This window comes from Chlamydotis macqueenii, chromosome 2 (genome assembly GCF_036417535.1).
Source record: "Chlamydotis macqueenii isolate bChlMac1 chromosome 2, bChlMac1.mat, whole genome shotgun sequence".
NCBI classification, from domain to species: Eukaryota; Metazoa; Chordata; class Aves; order Otidiformes; family Otididae; genus Chlamydotis; species Chlamydotis macqueenii.
In genome coordinates, this window is record NC_141557.1 from 61,330,563 (window position 1) to 61,345,700 (window position 15,138).

Consider the following 15,138-nt stretch of genomic DNA (forward strand, 5'->3'; position numbering starts at 1 on the left):
CCATCCCAGTATTCCAATCATGGGAGTCATTCTAACAAGTCTCACTAGTACCAATGATATCTTTCATAGCTCTGAGAAATAACCAACACTTCCAGTGCATCCTGTTTCTTTCTCATACTGTGTCCATTGGTGTACACGCATTTCAGACATGCTCCCGAGCCCTCCATGCTCCCAGGAGCACTGTAAATGTTCCCACTAGCATTGCCACCCTCAGGCAATGCCATGCCAAACCTTAGGTTACCTACTGCAACCCTGTTGGTTGGTATCTCCAACCCTCCATCAATTCTAGTTTAAAGCTCTCTCAATCAGTCTTTCCAGGTTATGCCCAAAGATGCATTTTCCCCATCAGGATAGGTGCATGCCGTCTGGCCCCAGCATACCTTGTGTCTTGAAGGCTCTTCCATAGCTTAAAACCACAAAGTTTTGGTGGAGACACCAGTCCTGGAGCCAGGTCTTAATGTTCTGGACTCACCTTGTTTCTTCCAAAGCCTCCCCGCATTGCTGGGAGGACTGAGGAAAACACTGCCTGTGCCTCTGAATTTTTTAGCATTCTTCCCAGGGTTCTGAAATCTCTTTTGATCGACATTAGACCTTTTATTGTGACATCGCTAGTACCCACAAGAAAAAGTAGGAAGGGATAGTAGTCTAAAGGTTGTACTAGGCTCTTTGGTCTTGTGGTGACATCCCTAGTTTGGCCCCCGGGAGGCAGCAAAACCCCCTGAAAAGAGGGTCTAGTCTGCAAATTAGTGTTTTCATTCTGCACAGGAGACCATAACTCACCATTGTTTCTTCTCAGCACCGGTCGTAATGCAGGTTTTGTTGTGAATGGTTGGTCTCTCTGACCTTGGCAAGACTACTTGCGCAGGTTCCTCCTCTTTCTCATTATGTGCTTCACCTACCATACCCAGGGCCTTGTACCTGTTCTGTAAGGGTATCTTAGAGGGTAAGGAGGAGTCTCTCTTACTGCTCTGTGCTATGACTTTCTTCCACCCCTCCATATCCCTTGTGATGCTGTCTTTCCCCTGGCACAAAGCAGATCCAGGACCTGCTTCCATAGAGGCCATGCTGAGCTGGCTTGCGTGCATCAGAGGTAGCAGAGTACAGCTCCATTGTCAGTCTCCCTCTCAGACTCTCAAATACTCCTCAGTCTGCCTGCCTCCTCCTGCAGCTCAGCCACCAAACACAGCAGTTCATCAGTCTGGTCTCCCTTCCTACAGGCTTGCTTGCAATCACTTTCCACCTCTAGGAATATCTCTTCACACATCCCGCAGCCAGAAACCTGGGTAGTAGCATGCTTGAATAGGAGCTGTCTGTGCAGCTGCATTGGTTCTACCAGGTGCCTGAAGCTCAGGTGAAATAGAGGACACTCGTTTTTGCTGCATGGTCACCATGCTGCCATGTGCCTGCCCACTGGGAAATATATATGCTCCTCCATTGCAGTCAGCTGGGCTGATTGCTTTCACCTGCTTGAATCTCCTGCACAGATGTGCGCAGGCTCTGCTCCTTGCTGTCCCCTCCAATCAGTGGGTCAAGGGTCAGTGGCCTGGGGAACAACCCCTGTTCAGCCAAGCCTCTACCTGTCCACATGTATCCCTCCTCCTGTGTCCTCCCGCTGCTTCCTGCCACTGCTGCTCATGCTCCATGCGCTGCTGCAGTGTCCATTGCAAATAGTAACTGAGAAGTAGAAAACCAGAATAACAGCTCCCAGGGAGCTGCTCAGGCATCCTCCTCCATGGGGAGCACCTACTGTGAGCCGCATCACTACAGCTCTTTGGCTGCATCATCCCACCAGTTGACAATATGTCAGAACAGGAGGAGACAACAAGGGAAAATAAAATCAGCACTTCTTCTATTGATTTTTTTTTTAATTGTAAATATTTGACACAAGAGCATGCAGAAAGGGCATGCCTTGTTCACACAATCAGAAATCTCAGGGATAACTTGAAAGTCAGAGCCATACCCCCAGGATACTCTTCAGACATGTCCAGGTCCAGGGCAGAGTTTACAGAGATGTGAAGCGGAAATACAAGCCAACTTCCATTATATAGTGTAGGTATCCTGTAAACAGCCCCATAAACAATGGTACTGATACTCACAATGTTATCAAAAGTCTCACTGCACTTTGCCTTGTTGTCGTAGTTCAGCCCGGGTCCGGACCACACTACACAGTCTCTCTCTCACTCCCCCCACCCTCTGAAAGAATAGGGAGAGATAATACAAGAAAAACGGCTCAAGGTTTGAGATAAGGACAGGGAGAAAGTCCTTAAAGTTACCGTTACGGGCAAAACAGACTCGACTTGGGGAAAACTATTCATTTATTACTAAAAACAGCAGGAGAATGAGACAGAGAACAAGATAAGCTCCTTCCACCCCTCCCTCTTCCCAAGCTTAACATTATCTCTACTACCTTCCCCCCACCCTGAGTGGCACAGGGGGGAAGAGGGAATGGGGGTTGCGGTCAGTTCATCATGCGATGTTTTACGCCGCTGCTTCATCATCGGGGGAAGAACTCCTCACATTCCTCCCCTGCTCCATTGTGGGGTCTCACGCATATGCCACAGTCCTTCCTGAAACTGCTCTGGCGTGGGTCATCTCTTCCATGGAGTGCAGTCTCTCCAGAACAGCTGTCCCAGGGGGCCCTCCATGGGCCACAGCCTCCTTCAGTACTCCACCTGCTCTGGCGTGGGGTCCTCCATGGGCTGCAGGTAAATCTCTACCCCTCTCTGGACCTCCATGGGCTGCAGGGGGACAACCTGCTCCACCATGGTCATCACCACAGGCTGCAGGGGAATCTTGGCTAGGAGCCGCATTACTCCTCCTCCTCCTTCTGAACTGACCTTGGCATCTGCAGCCGTTCCTCTCACAAGAAAAGTTCTTCAAAACAGGCTGGCAGAAGCCTTTCAGAATCTCTTCACATCATCCATCTCCTCTCCACTTCTTGCAGCCGGGCCGGACCGAGTCGGGCCCAGTTGGCCGCCTGGCAAGAGGCCAGAGGGTGAGGCCTGCAAGGCCCATGAGGCCTGCACCTCCCCCTCTGCGCCTCTGCCCCCACTCAGCTTCTTCACATCTTCTCTTCTCTCTTTTTCTTTTTTCTGTTTTCCCCTTCTTAAATACGTTATCGCAGAGGCATTATCATGGAACATTCTGCTACCAATTGGCTCGGCCTTGGCCAGCAGCGGGTCCGCCCTAGGCCCGGCCGAGTCCACTGAACAAAGGGGAGCGACTTCTAGCAGTTTCCTACAGAAGCTGCCACCTTAGGCCCCCCCTCACTAACAAAACCACAACACTTGTGTTCCCATAAAGGTTGCAGAGTTGGCTAATTACACCAGAATCTGAGCTATCAGTTTTGGAAATAAGCATGCTTCTAACCCTGAAGAACTGCTGAAGATCTAAAGACAAAAACCAAACAACACAATGCAAGTTTTGGGACATCCTCCTGATTTCTTGAGGCTTTGCAATTTTGCAGTTCTCAAGGTCAGCATTTTTTCTCAACACTGAAAGTCTTTTGTATTTTCCTTAACAATCTGTTTATATCTAGATCTTCCATTGTTTTTTCAAAAGTATTTTCATTGTTTTTCCTACATTACTCCTATTATGTTGACCTAAATGTAAGGCAAATGCAACTCTTAAGCCACCCATACTTTTACTAAAGTAAAAAAAAAACAAACCTAGCAATGTTGATGGTATTTAAAAAAGGTTAAATCCCCATATAGTCTCCCTTTTTACCACAGCCCACTTTCCAAAAACCCCATGCCTGGTTCTTGTAGCCTCCTTATTTCCAAGGCTCAAGTTCACATGTTTTTCCACAGCATACTGTACCACTAGCTTCCTCTCTAGGCATGTTGCTCTTTCTCCCTCAGCACAGCTAAAAGAACCCCGTGGACGGTGGCCAAGTTTCTGCAACTGCTTTAAGTGCACAAAGCCCCATAACCCACACACTTCTTAACACTTGATTGCAGCTTGGTTTAAAACCACCATGCTCAGGACTCAAGCAAGCCTTTGGCAGACCGAGCAGTACTCCCTCCCCTGATGCCATCTAGTCCAGGTGAAGCTTTGAGCCACTGGTGGTGCTCAGACTCTCCTGTTTCAGCACCCTTTGGCCAGGGTGGGCACTCAGGGCATCCAATATTGATGTAGAGTCTGGTCTTGGGAGAAGCTTGGACCTCAACTGAAAGAGTGGATGTAAGCGGAGAGTGAGTTGATAATGGACACAATGCAGCAGTGTTAGTGGTCTGGGCTAGAACCTTTTTAATGCCCCACTTCCTCTGGTCTGACATGAATGCAGCAAGAAGCCTAAGTTCCTCATTTCTTCTTTCTCTTTTTCCTTTTTGTCATGAAACAGCCTTTATTTCAGTATCCCTGTGCACTGGCTCAGGGAGCCCATGTGTTCCTGCCCAATGCTAATTGCAGCACAGCCCTTCTTAGCCAGCTCCAACCAACAGAGAATCCTGCCAGTCCTCAGAAAGGGGAAAAAAATGGTAAATTCATTTTTCTGGGGCATATCCTGGGAATGGATCTGGAAATACTGGGAAAGCAGGATTTTTCAGAAAGAAAGTTTTGATAAACTATTTCTCCTGTTTTTGAGCCAAGTAGCATACGCACAAACATTCACTCAGACTATATGAGTGAAGTTGGAGAGTGTTAAAACTATAAGTGCTTAAAAGCTGGTTAAATCCCATCATCCTTAACCACTGGAATCTACCCAACATGTACAAAGACACAAACAGCTCCAGAGATACTAAGTCAACCTCAGCTACTGCCATTAAAGATAGGAGGAATGGGTAAAGATGGGCCAAGGTCCTGATTTTTCAAATGCATATCCCTACAACTTTACTACCACCTCAGACTTCACAAGAACTATTCATAAATGTAGTGTAGTATTAATGTTTACAGGCCCACTACTCAAGGCATTTGTCAACATCTAGCGTGTCTAGTTTCTAGACATGAACTTGAGACTGGATTTTTCCATGCATGAATCTACAGTTTCATATGCGATTAAACAATTCCCCTAAAAAATAATAATAGTCAAATAAAGTCTTGTGAGACACTTTACATTGTTTCTCTGTTACAGTTATTCCAGCCATTTCAAACTCACAAGGGATTTTTATCTCTCCATCACCTTCTAAAAATCGTACCTATTACATCACACTAACATATTGTTTTAGTTGAAAGTACATACAAACTTAGATAACCTTACTGAGAATCTAGTCCTTAGAAAAGGCCTTTGTGTGATTATGCAAATAGGAAAATGTATACAGAGACTCCTTGTTACTCTGTGAACTGGACTGAGGTTCAGGCATGAACATAAAAGGTATCCGAAATCTAACACATTTATTGGAGGTGACAGCAAGCAAAACTCCGAAATATTCAACGAGTTATTCTAACAAATATTCTAACTTAGGAGTCCTAAGTTATTGCCAAATGTGACTAAATATTAACACTGCAGAGATACAAACCATGTTTGTTCCACTTCTTTTAAGGAACAGATATGGGTGGTTCCAAGAAATAACCCAGAACAAATAAAATCAAATACCAAATCTGGATGATCTCCAATTAACTAGAAGATGCAACATCAAATATATATTTGACAGGAACAAATTCATATCCACAAGTCTCAGTGCATGCAAATACTATATACTGTTGGTTTGTCACTATGTAATCAATACCACCTTATGGGATTTTTTAGGTAACTGCCTTCTGAGGAAAGAGACTGACACAAGTTATGCCAGATTTCCTTATAAAAATCCTTCACATTTTTCTAAATGCTATTTCAAATGCCTGGCACTTGCTACGGAAAGAGACTAACATGGTCAAAAGTTGTTTGAGTGCTCCAACAAAGACAATGATTTCATGTAGCAGTTACTTTCAGAGGTTGTCGTCTTTGTCACTTGAAGTAAAACGTGCTTATATGTGAGAACATGGCTGTGAGTTTGCATAAATATGCATTCATATTCATTTATATGAATGCATTTTAACTATTCTCATGTGCAGGGAGAGGTTTGTGCGCTAGAAAGCTTCCTGCTGAGGTCCTCCTCTCATCACTTGCATGTCCTAGGTATAAACAGCTATCATCCACTTCAATGGGAATTTCACATGAGCTTGCTGGAAACTAGTACTTTAATACAGAAATCAACATAGTTATGTTTATTTTTACAGCTGGATTACTGTACTGCAGTAAATGTAAGCATACAAATTTGCTGGACCAATTCAATCCAACATTTCAATTCCCCATCCATAGTGCTTTTCATATGTTTTCCTGTATTTTCTTTCACACCTGCAATCTGCTTTACGAACAAATAACAACTTGTATATAATACAGGTGGCAACAGGAGAAAGCCCAAAAGTCAGATTTAACTAGGCAGGATATGAATAGCTGTAGACTAAGAAAAAAATATATTTGAGGACAGTACGTACACAATACTAGAAAAAAAAAATCATTGTTATGTAAAAAGCTAATTCTGCTTTTTCAAGAATTCTTAAACCAACTCTTTATTAAACATGTTAAAAGATCTTTACAATGATGAATATAATGCTTTAATGATTTTAAAGGCTTAGTTTTTTAAAAGGTCATGCAAAAATTTGAGGTGAAGCCATTTTTTAAGACTGCTTAGATTACTAGGAGGGCACAAGCAGTTGGTTGCAACCTGGAACAGTTTCCATATAACACTGCCAAAATTGCATATATAAGAAGAAACCTTTACAGGGCAAAGCAGCAACTGTTTGTGGATCATAGAATCATAGCATGGTTTGGGTTGGAAGGGACCTTAAAGATCATCTTGTTCCAACCCCTCTGCCATGGGCAAGGGCACCTTCCACTAGACCAGGTCACTCAAACCCCCATCCAACCTGGCCTTGAACACTTCCAGGGAGGTGACATTCACAACTTCTCTAGGCAATCTGTTCCAGTGCCTCACCACCCTCATCATAAAGAATTTCTTCTGTATATCTAATATAAATCTGCTCTTTCGGTTTAAAATTGTTACGCCTTGTCCTATCACTATACTCTGATAAAGGGTCCCTCCTCATCTTTGCTATAGGGCCCCTTTAAGTACTGGAAGGCTGCAGCCACCTTTTTCTAGGCTAAACAACCTTAGCTCTCTCAGTCTGTCCTCATAGCGGGGTGCTTGAGTCCTCCAATCATCTTCACAGAGTTAGCATGGCCTCATCAAGGAGAAGCCATCCTTCATCAACCTGAGAATCTTCTGTGATGAAATGACTAGCTTGGTAAAGGAGAGGAAAGCAGTGGATACTATCTTCCTGGACTTGAGTATTGCCTTTGACATTGTCTTCCATAACATCCTTATAGACAAGCTGTTTATGTTGGGGCTAGATGAGGTGGATTGAAAACTGGCTGACAAGTTGAGCCCTGAGGACGCTGATCAGCGGTGCAAGGTCTAGTTGGAGGCCGGTTAACTAGTGCTGTACCCCAGGGGTCCATACTGGGTTCAGTCCTGTTTAACATCTTAATCAATGACCTAGATGATGAGGTAGAGCGTACCCTCAGCAAGTTGGCTGATGACACAAAGTTGGGAGGAGTGGCTGACAGGTCAGAGGAGCATGCTGACATCCAGCACGACCTCAACATGCTGGAGAAATGAAGCTCAGCAAAGTCCTGCACCTGGTGAGGAACAATCCTACACACCAGCATACGCTGGAGGCCACCCAGCTGGAAAGTAGTTTTGCAGAAAAGAACCTGGGGGTCTTGTCGGACACCAAGTTGAACATGTGGCAGCAAGGTGTCTCTGTGGCTACTAGTATATGGGGCTGCATTAGACCAAGTTCTGCCAGTAGGCTGAAGTAGGTGATCTTTCCCCTTTACCCATCACTGGTGAGGCCACACCTGGAGTAACATCCAGTTCTGAGCTCCCCCAGTACAAGAGAGACATGGAAACACTGGAGAGAGTCCAGTGAAGGGCTCCAAAGGTGATTATGGGACTGGAGCATCACTCCATTGAGGAAAGGCTATGAGAGCTGGGACTGTTCATTCTGGAGAAGGTTCAGGGGTATAGTGTGTATAGCTACCTGAAGGGAGGGTGCAAAGAGGATGGAGCCAGGCTCATATCAGTCATGCTCAGTGACAGGACAAGAAGCAGTAGGCACAAACTGAAACACAGGAGGTAGTCTCTGAGCTTCAGGAAACCCTTTTTTACTGTAAGGGTAACCAAGCACTGGCACAGGTTACTCAGGAAGACTGTGGAGTCTCCATCCCTGGAGATACTCAAAAGCCATCTGGACATGGTCTCGGGCAACTGGATGGCCTTGTTTGAACAGGGGAATTGGACTACATAACCTACAAAGGTCCCTTCCAGTCTCAAACATTCTGTGATTCTGCAAATATTACAACATTAACATTGGTACAAACCTTTGCACTTTATGCAAGATACTAAATGTCTTCAAAGGAAAGGATATCCTTTTTTGATATCCCTTGCAGTGACATGTAATGCAAATCCCTCCTCAGTTACTCAGCACATTGCAATTCATTCTGATAAAAGATTAATACTTTTCATTAATAACTCTGTCATGTGTTACACCAATGCATAAACTTCACGATGGCCTGTAGTGATGACTGATAGTCAAGCATACTGAATTAAAATTTCCTGCCAGCCTACACCTCATAGCAAAGGCATCAGAGTTTATCAGTCTCAGAAATAATCCCGATAAAACATGTGTCTAGTTCAACCTTCAACGTGTGGCCGATGTACAGATTTTATACTTGGAGAGCTACTTCAGCTAGGGGTTAGATTTCTCACCCCCTCGTGCTCTGCTAGAAGTTTTTCTAATGTAGCCACTGTGGGGGCACAGTTAAATAAGTACAGACGTCTCAGAAGGTGACATCATATTCTTCCTTCCTACATTGAAATATGCAATGAAGGCAAGAGGCACTTCTATACCATTATAACTGCAAATGAACCAGGAAAATCAAATGCTTTAACTAGACTTGACTAACACAGACTCGTGTGGAGTCAAGTTTTGTATTTTAAGATAAAAAACGAAACCCCTGTTTCAACATGCAACCTATTCTTACTTCACCAAGAAGGTTTTGCTCATTAGCCTGTTTTCAATGCCAGAAGGTAACCTTCTTTCAGAACAGACTGCCCTCTGTTGTGAAATTCACATTCATAATTTTATGATAAACTGAACAGAGGTGATATCTGAAGAGCAGAGAAAAAGACTATACAAAGAATTTACAGAGCATTCATTTACATACTGGAGACCTTTTGAGGCTTCTTTACAGCTTCAAGAAAAAAGGCAAAAAAATTTCACTAGTAGGTAAATCCAAGAAGGAAACAAATTTTTAATGATACTGTTGGATACATGGAAACAATTTAATTAAAAACATGGCTTTTAGCATTTTTATAGTTTAACACTGTACGATTATAGTAGTACATTTACTAAGCAGGTTAATATGAGCCTGGCTAAATACATGGGTCAACGTGCTGCCATTAGTTATGAAACTGCATATATGTATCTACCAAAAACCTTGAAAGTGCTGTATTAACTATTTAGTCTTGTATTTTTCATCAACACAAGTTTCGTGAACATCTTTCTACATACACTACACAATGGTACATACGGAATTATTTTCTTTGTGTATTTTTTAATTAATTAAAAAGCAAAAGCATGTGGCAATATACCATCCAAAGGAATGTAAAATAGAAAACATCCCTCAGAAACAAAGCAACTTCTTTTTTCCCACTTACCAAGTAGAGCTAAACTCCCAGAAAACACCACCAGGAGTGTCAGCATTCAGTTCCTTATGCTCTTGAATTCAGCAGGCCTTGAGAAAGCACAAGAAATAAAAATCACAGAATCTAAGGCCCTGAATGGAAATTATAATACATGGCGGGGGGGGGTGGGGAAAGACACTTTATTTTCGGCCCAAAGGCCAACAGTCAGTGTCTAACAAGACACTAAAATTTAAGTATCATCTACAGAAGTAAAAAAAAAATATAGTAAAAAATTCCTCCTCATTGGAATGCTCACAATACATCAGATTTAAATCTAACTGAAACTTAAATCTAATTGAGATGTCAGCTGAAGAAATTCACTGGGCTCCAACTGGCTGACTAGATTAGGCAACTGGGTTCTTGGTGCACCAAAAGAAAATTAGAAGGAAACTTGTCCTCACATGTTTCAAAAGTATCAAAGCTCCTAAAAGTAAGAACTGCATTCTTTTTTGGATGGTACATAAACACTGTTTAAGTAGTACACCTCTGTGTCAGAAGAACAGCATTATTTGGTACAAATCAGAGGCACTTGCCTTTGTTGCTTCAACGGTAGCTACTATGCTTTGTATTGCTTCATCTTTGTATACACATCTAATGCCCACTGCTACTAATACACCACTTCCTGGTCCAAATACATTAAACTTCAAACCTTTCTTCTCTCTCCCTCTCTTATCCGCCCCCTTACTTTTAAAAAGTATAAAGTTATTTATACAAAGTTCATAGTTACACAAATAATTTGGTAACACTTTTGACTATGGTCACTGAGTAAGTTTTCCATGGTCCTAATACTTCAGGAAATAGGAAGAGAGATGTTAATAAAAAATAGATCATGGTTTATAGAGGACAAATGTAGTTCAAATTAGTGGAACATTCTCACTATATGGCCCAAGTAGAGTTTCCTATGCCATTTAACCATTATGTAGTAAAATACGATAAAATGATTAAATCCTCCAAGTGCATTCAGTTACTAGTTAATCCAGTGCCTCATACATCAGCATGCCAAACTCAGCATGTCATTTTATTCCTCAGGTTATTAATATAATTTTGACAACCACACATCAAGAAATAAGAGACAATGAAACTTTTCAGCACTGTCACACTGCAGCTGCTTTATTACCATCAGTTCTGATATCGAGGTCTAGTACTGCTCTTTTTGGATTGAATGGGAATTACACAGTAGACGTCAGCAGCTTACCTTCCTTGTGAAGGTTTCCACTGTAACCTACTGTATCCATTTTCTATAAAGCTAACAGTTAACTAGCACTTTGTTACTCATTTAAAATACCAATGTGTTTAAAAAGATAGATTTATGTACCAGTGTGACGGTTGTAGAAATCGTGACATAAAAGCTCTCAAGAAATGGTACAGAGTAACAAAATAAATTCCATTCCCTTTTGGATTTCCTGACTCAAGGAATTATTGAAAAACTATTACAAAGCAAAAATAGTTCCAATAAAAAGGGGGCCAGGAAGAATCCACAAATATAATTATGTATTAGGTAGGGGAACAAATGTTACTACCAAAACAGTATTGCAGAGACAAATAATTTTGCAGTATTGCAGGGATAGGAAATGGGAAGTATCTTGTCACTGTAAGGCAAAAGTAAAAATATGAGACATTTGTCTATAGCAAGGCACAGACTATACACACTTTTACTTATGCAAAATAGCACTAAAGAGGCAAAGCTCAACAGCGGTCTAGCTTAAGAATATCCATATGACATATCAAGATCTGAGATTTACTATAAATAATCTGGCACAAGTAAAAATATATAAATTATATTATTTTCTTCTTTGCTTTTCCCTCATTTTTATCCTGTAATTATTAAAATACAGGATCTTCCCTGCTTAGTTCTCTGTATAAAAAAATAATACAAAAAAAACAATTACTGAATAGATTTCCACACAAGCTTTTTTTGTTCTGACACCTCTCCCCTATTTAAAAATTTTCAAACTAATACAGTCCAACCTTCTAAATACAGAACAATCTCCCTGAACATTCCACACTGCTGTTTCATTCTTTTCAGAAATTAACTTGCACAAACCTTCTCTTCACATACATCTTCCCCCTTCTCCATTCAGTTCCCATCACTGATCAGATAAAGATGAAGGGAAGAGCAAATAGTCCTCCTCTGACCATCATTCTCTTAAGAGCATGTTTGCAAGGCCTACAGCTACCATTGATGCAACTATGGCAAGTGTCTTTGTGGAGGTTATACAAAACATTTTCTGCACAAAAAAGTAGCACAGCCTAGTGAGTATTTCTGCTCCAATAAATGATGAGAAACAGCATGTGAAAATATATTAGAAACCCTTCAGGAGAAAAGTTTTTAATTTATGCTTCATTCAGGCATGGGCTACATGGGTTTGAGTGGCACCCAGCTTCTTTTGTTTTGTCCTTTGATATAAAAACAAATAAATGCTTTGTTAAGTCAGAGGGATCTTCAAAGAAGAGGCTGAACTCTTGCAAACACAATGCAGACAGATCATCCTCTGCTTTCCTTCTTGGGAATGACAAGGTTCAGACATTGCTGCTTGAATAGGCTCTCTCTCTCTCACAATGCTTTCCTTCAGTGAAATTAGTGAAGAGCTCTGAGTCAAGGTTGGAAAGGCATCAGATCTTCTTCTGGGACCCAATCATGACCTTTGATACAAAGTTCACAATGGCGCTGGCAGGTTGCTCTGGATCATGCTCTGCAAAGAGGTGGCATATGTTGTCTGTGGCACTGCCTTGCTTCCTGGCAACAAATGCAAATACTCTGCAGGGGCAACAATCACAATATATCAGAGAACAGGCAGACAAGCATTGCTTCATTTCATAAAGCAAAATAGATACTGCAGAAACCAAAAGCACAAAACAGACTTCATTTGTTCTGATGGAAAAGGCCCTGTGTGACTGCTAAACACAATGGTCCAGATGCACCAGTCACCTCGGGAGCTCCTGAGTGGCTCAGAACGGTCAGAATCAGGGAAGGAGATTCTCCTCTTCCTTCTACTCTATCTGCATTGCATCCTGTACTGTTTGCTGTCAGAGGCACACTGCTGATGCTGGGGATATATTTAATATGATTCAATACTGCTGTTTTCTTATCTACCTTGGGAGGTGTGAGGCGTGCTGTGTTAGGAATTGCCTAAAGAGAGGTTTTGAGGACTACACACCTCTGTAGACAGAGTACTGGAAATAGGACTTAAGCCATCTATTTCTGCTCTTTTCCAGAAACCAGTGTCTGAGCTCTCTGTGCTTAGGTTTTTTCTTTTGGTAAAAGGGGGACAATGCTTCCCTTCAGGAGAAAATACTTTGCAATCCACTAGTAATTATCTATTTATGCCAGACACTAGTATTGCTAGGAGTGTTTTCATCTATGTGACATGTGTGGGATTTTTTTTTTTTTTTTTTTTTTTTTTTTCCAAAGCTAAGTGAGACAAGTAAGCTTGTGCTAGTGTTGCTGGACAAGTGGAACACAAAACTGAGTAGCAAAAGGCTCTGTTTTAATTTCTGAAACTTCAGTCAAATCACAGACCCGCAACCTAAATAAAACACACTAGCTCTGGCCCAGACATCCCAACATTACAGAATTAGGCCCTGACTTGCAGAGGTGCAAATGAAGTAACTAAAGTCCAGTTACAGTGGGTAGAGACACTTTTGTCTCTGAACAGCTGCTTTCCCTTCTACATCTCTGATTCTAAATGACGCAAAGGTAATTCAGAACACTGAAACTCATCACTGTAATGATATTCCTAAAACATTCAGTTAAAAAAATACTCAGACAGGTGTCCACTTACTTTGCAGAAAGGCCATCTTTCATCCATCTTGTTGTCCATTAAGAAAGCGGGGGGGGGGGGGGGGGGGAGTAATAGAAAAATAAAAATTAAACTTATGTTAGTTGTTTTTTTTTTTTTTTTGCAGATCAACACATTATAAATACTGCTTGTCTTCCTTACTTTCTGTCCTGTGGATCCAAAGCACAGAAAATAACAGTGTTGACTGGATAATGTCGTCGAAAAAAGAGCCTGGATAGGAGGAAATAAAATAAGTTTTAGGAATAGTTAAGATGCTTAAAATTTTAAACAATAAACAGATCTGAAAAATAAATTACATTTAATCTGAATTTAATAATGATGATGTATTCTTTTTGCTATCTCTGAGTGACTTTGAAAGCCACCTGAACTGCTCCAACCAAATAAATCCATATTTAGAATAGTAACATCAAGTATTTGAATCAAAAGAAAACTGACCCTGAAGCTAAGAAAAAGAACTAGAACTATGAAATGTATTTTTTACAAAAACTGGCCATTTAAATACTATGTCAGTGAGAAATGCAACTTCTTGGAACTTGCCAATAATTTGATTATATTAAGTTTCAAAATATAAGCACTCCTAGGCATTATAGTTTACAGTTTTGTCCTTGATCTGCTATAAACGCTTGCAGACCCCATGGAAGTCAAGAGGTCTGGAAACTTACTTTTTTTAACCTATAATCAATTCGTGTTGTTCCTCCTTTGTTCTTGGCAGTTTTCAAAGCAAAAGAATTTGTGGTAGCCTTAATTGCATTCAGTACAAAGTAAATACAAATTAACTTTTTATCATAGCATTTTACAGGCTATCCAAAGCACTATTTCAAATACTGGAGAAATACAGCGCCTGCTTAGGCCAACTCTGTTCCGTGATACTGGTAAAAGATACCATGAAGCTAAGTTATTGCACTGAATAGGATGAATATTAAATGCTGGCAAAGCCATTACTTTCCCTTCTTATAAGAAATAACAACAATTAAACAAATACCATGGCAAAGTGACCTTCCAGAGATAAAAGCTGCCATGTGGAAGTATTGTCCATAGCTTAAAAAGTTCATTCTCTACTACTGCATACAGCTGACGATGTCATTGTCATTCTTTAGACAATGCTACTATTCTCTGAGACAGAGACTGCAGAACATAACTAGGAAAATCAGAGCAACAACAGTCAACACTTGTTGGAGACAAGGCTGGATATTCTCTCCCCATCCCTCTTTCGCTTACTTTCTTTGATTATCTGTCAACGTGATTCCCTGCGCAGACACCTTGAAATGGACAATGGTTGAGATAGGAGAAGGATCTTGCATAAGCGTCAGGCTCAAGGCTTTCTGTACTGCCTGGTAGCCTGTAAGGGACTCCATCTCCACTGAATTCAGGTACCAAACATTACATGCTGTAATGAAAGATGGGAAAGACTGAGAGTTCATTACCCAACAACAAGCAAACAACAAAACCAAATGAAACACAGATTTTCCACCTTTGTAAAGCAAACAACGAAGACTGGCAGCAAACTAGCAAACCTTCTATGTGTGCCTCACCTTGTCCCACTGTTGCTTCGTAGTTTACATAGACTGTAATTTTGGAGGTCACAGAGCTTTTGTTGTCCTTTTGTATTT

General features: G+C 41.4%; 1 protein-coding gene across 7 annotated transcripts in view; it reads right to left on the reverse strand.

Annotated features, from left to right (window-relative positions):
• Positions 1–11,366: 11,366 nt before the first annotated feature.
• TNS3 (tensin 3) overlaps positions 11,367–15,138 on the reverse strand; it is a 259,528-nt gene continuing 255,756 nt past the window's right edge. For all 7 annotated transcript variants that reach the window (XM_086743082.1, XM_086743080.1, XM_086743079.1 and 4 more), the window contains 4 exons: positions 14,747–14,915; positions 13,670–13,738; positions 13,511–13,537; positions 11,367–12,486 (listed from right to left, as the gene is read on the reverse strand). In XM_086743082.1, coding sequence (XP_086599208.1) covers positions 12,342–12,486; positions 13,511–13,537; positions 13,670–13,738; positions 14,747–14,915 — 410 coding nt within the window. In that variant the 3' untranslated portion in view covers positions 11,367–12,341. The remainder of the gene's footprint in view (positions 12,487–13,510; positions 13,538–13,669; positions 13,739–14,746; positions 14,916–15,138) is intronic.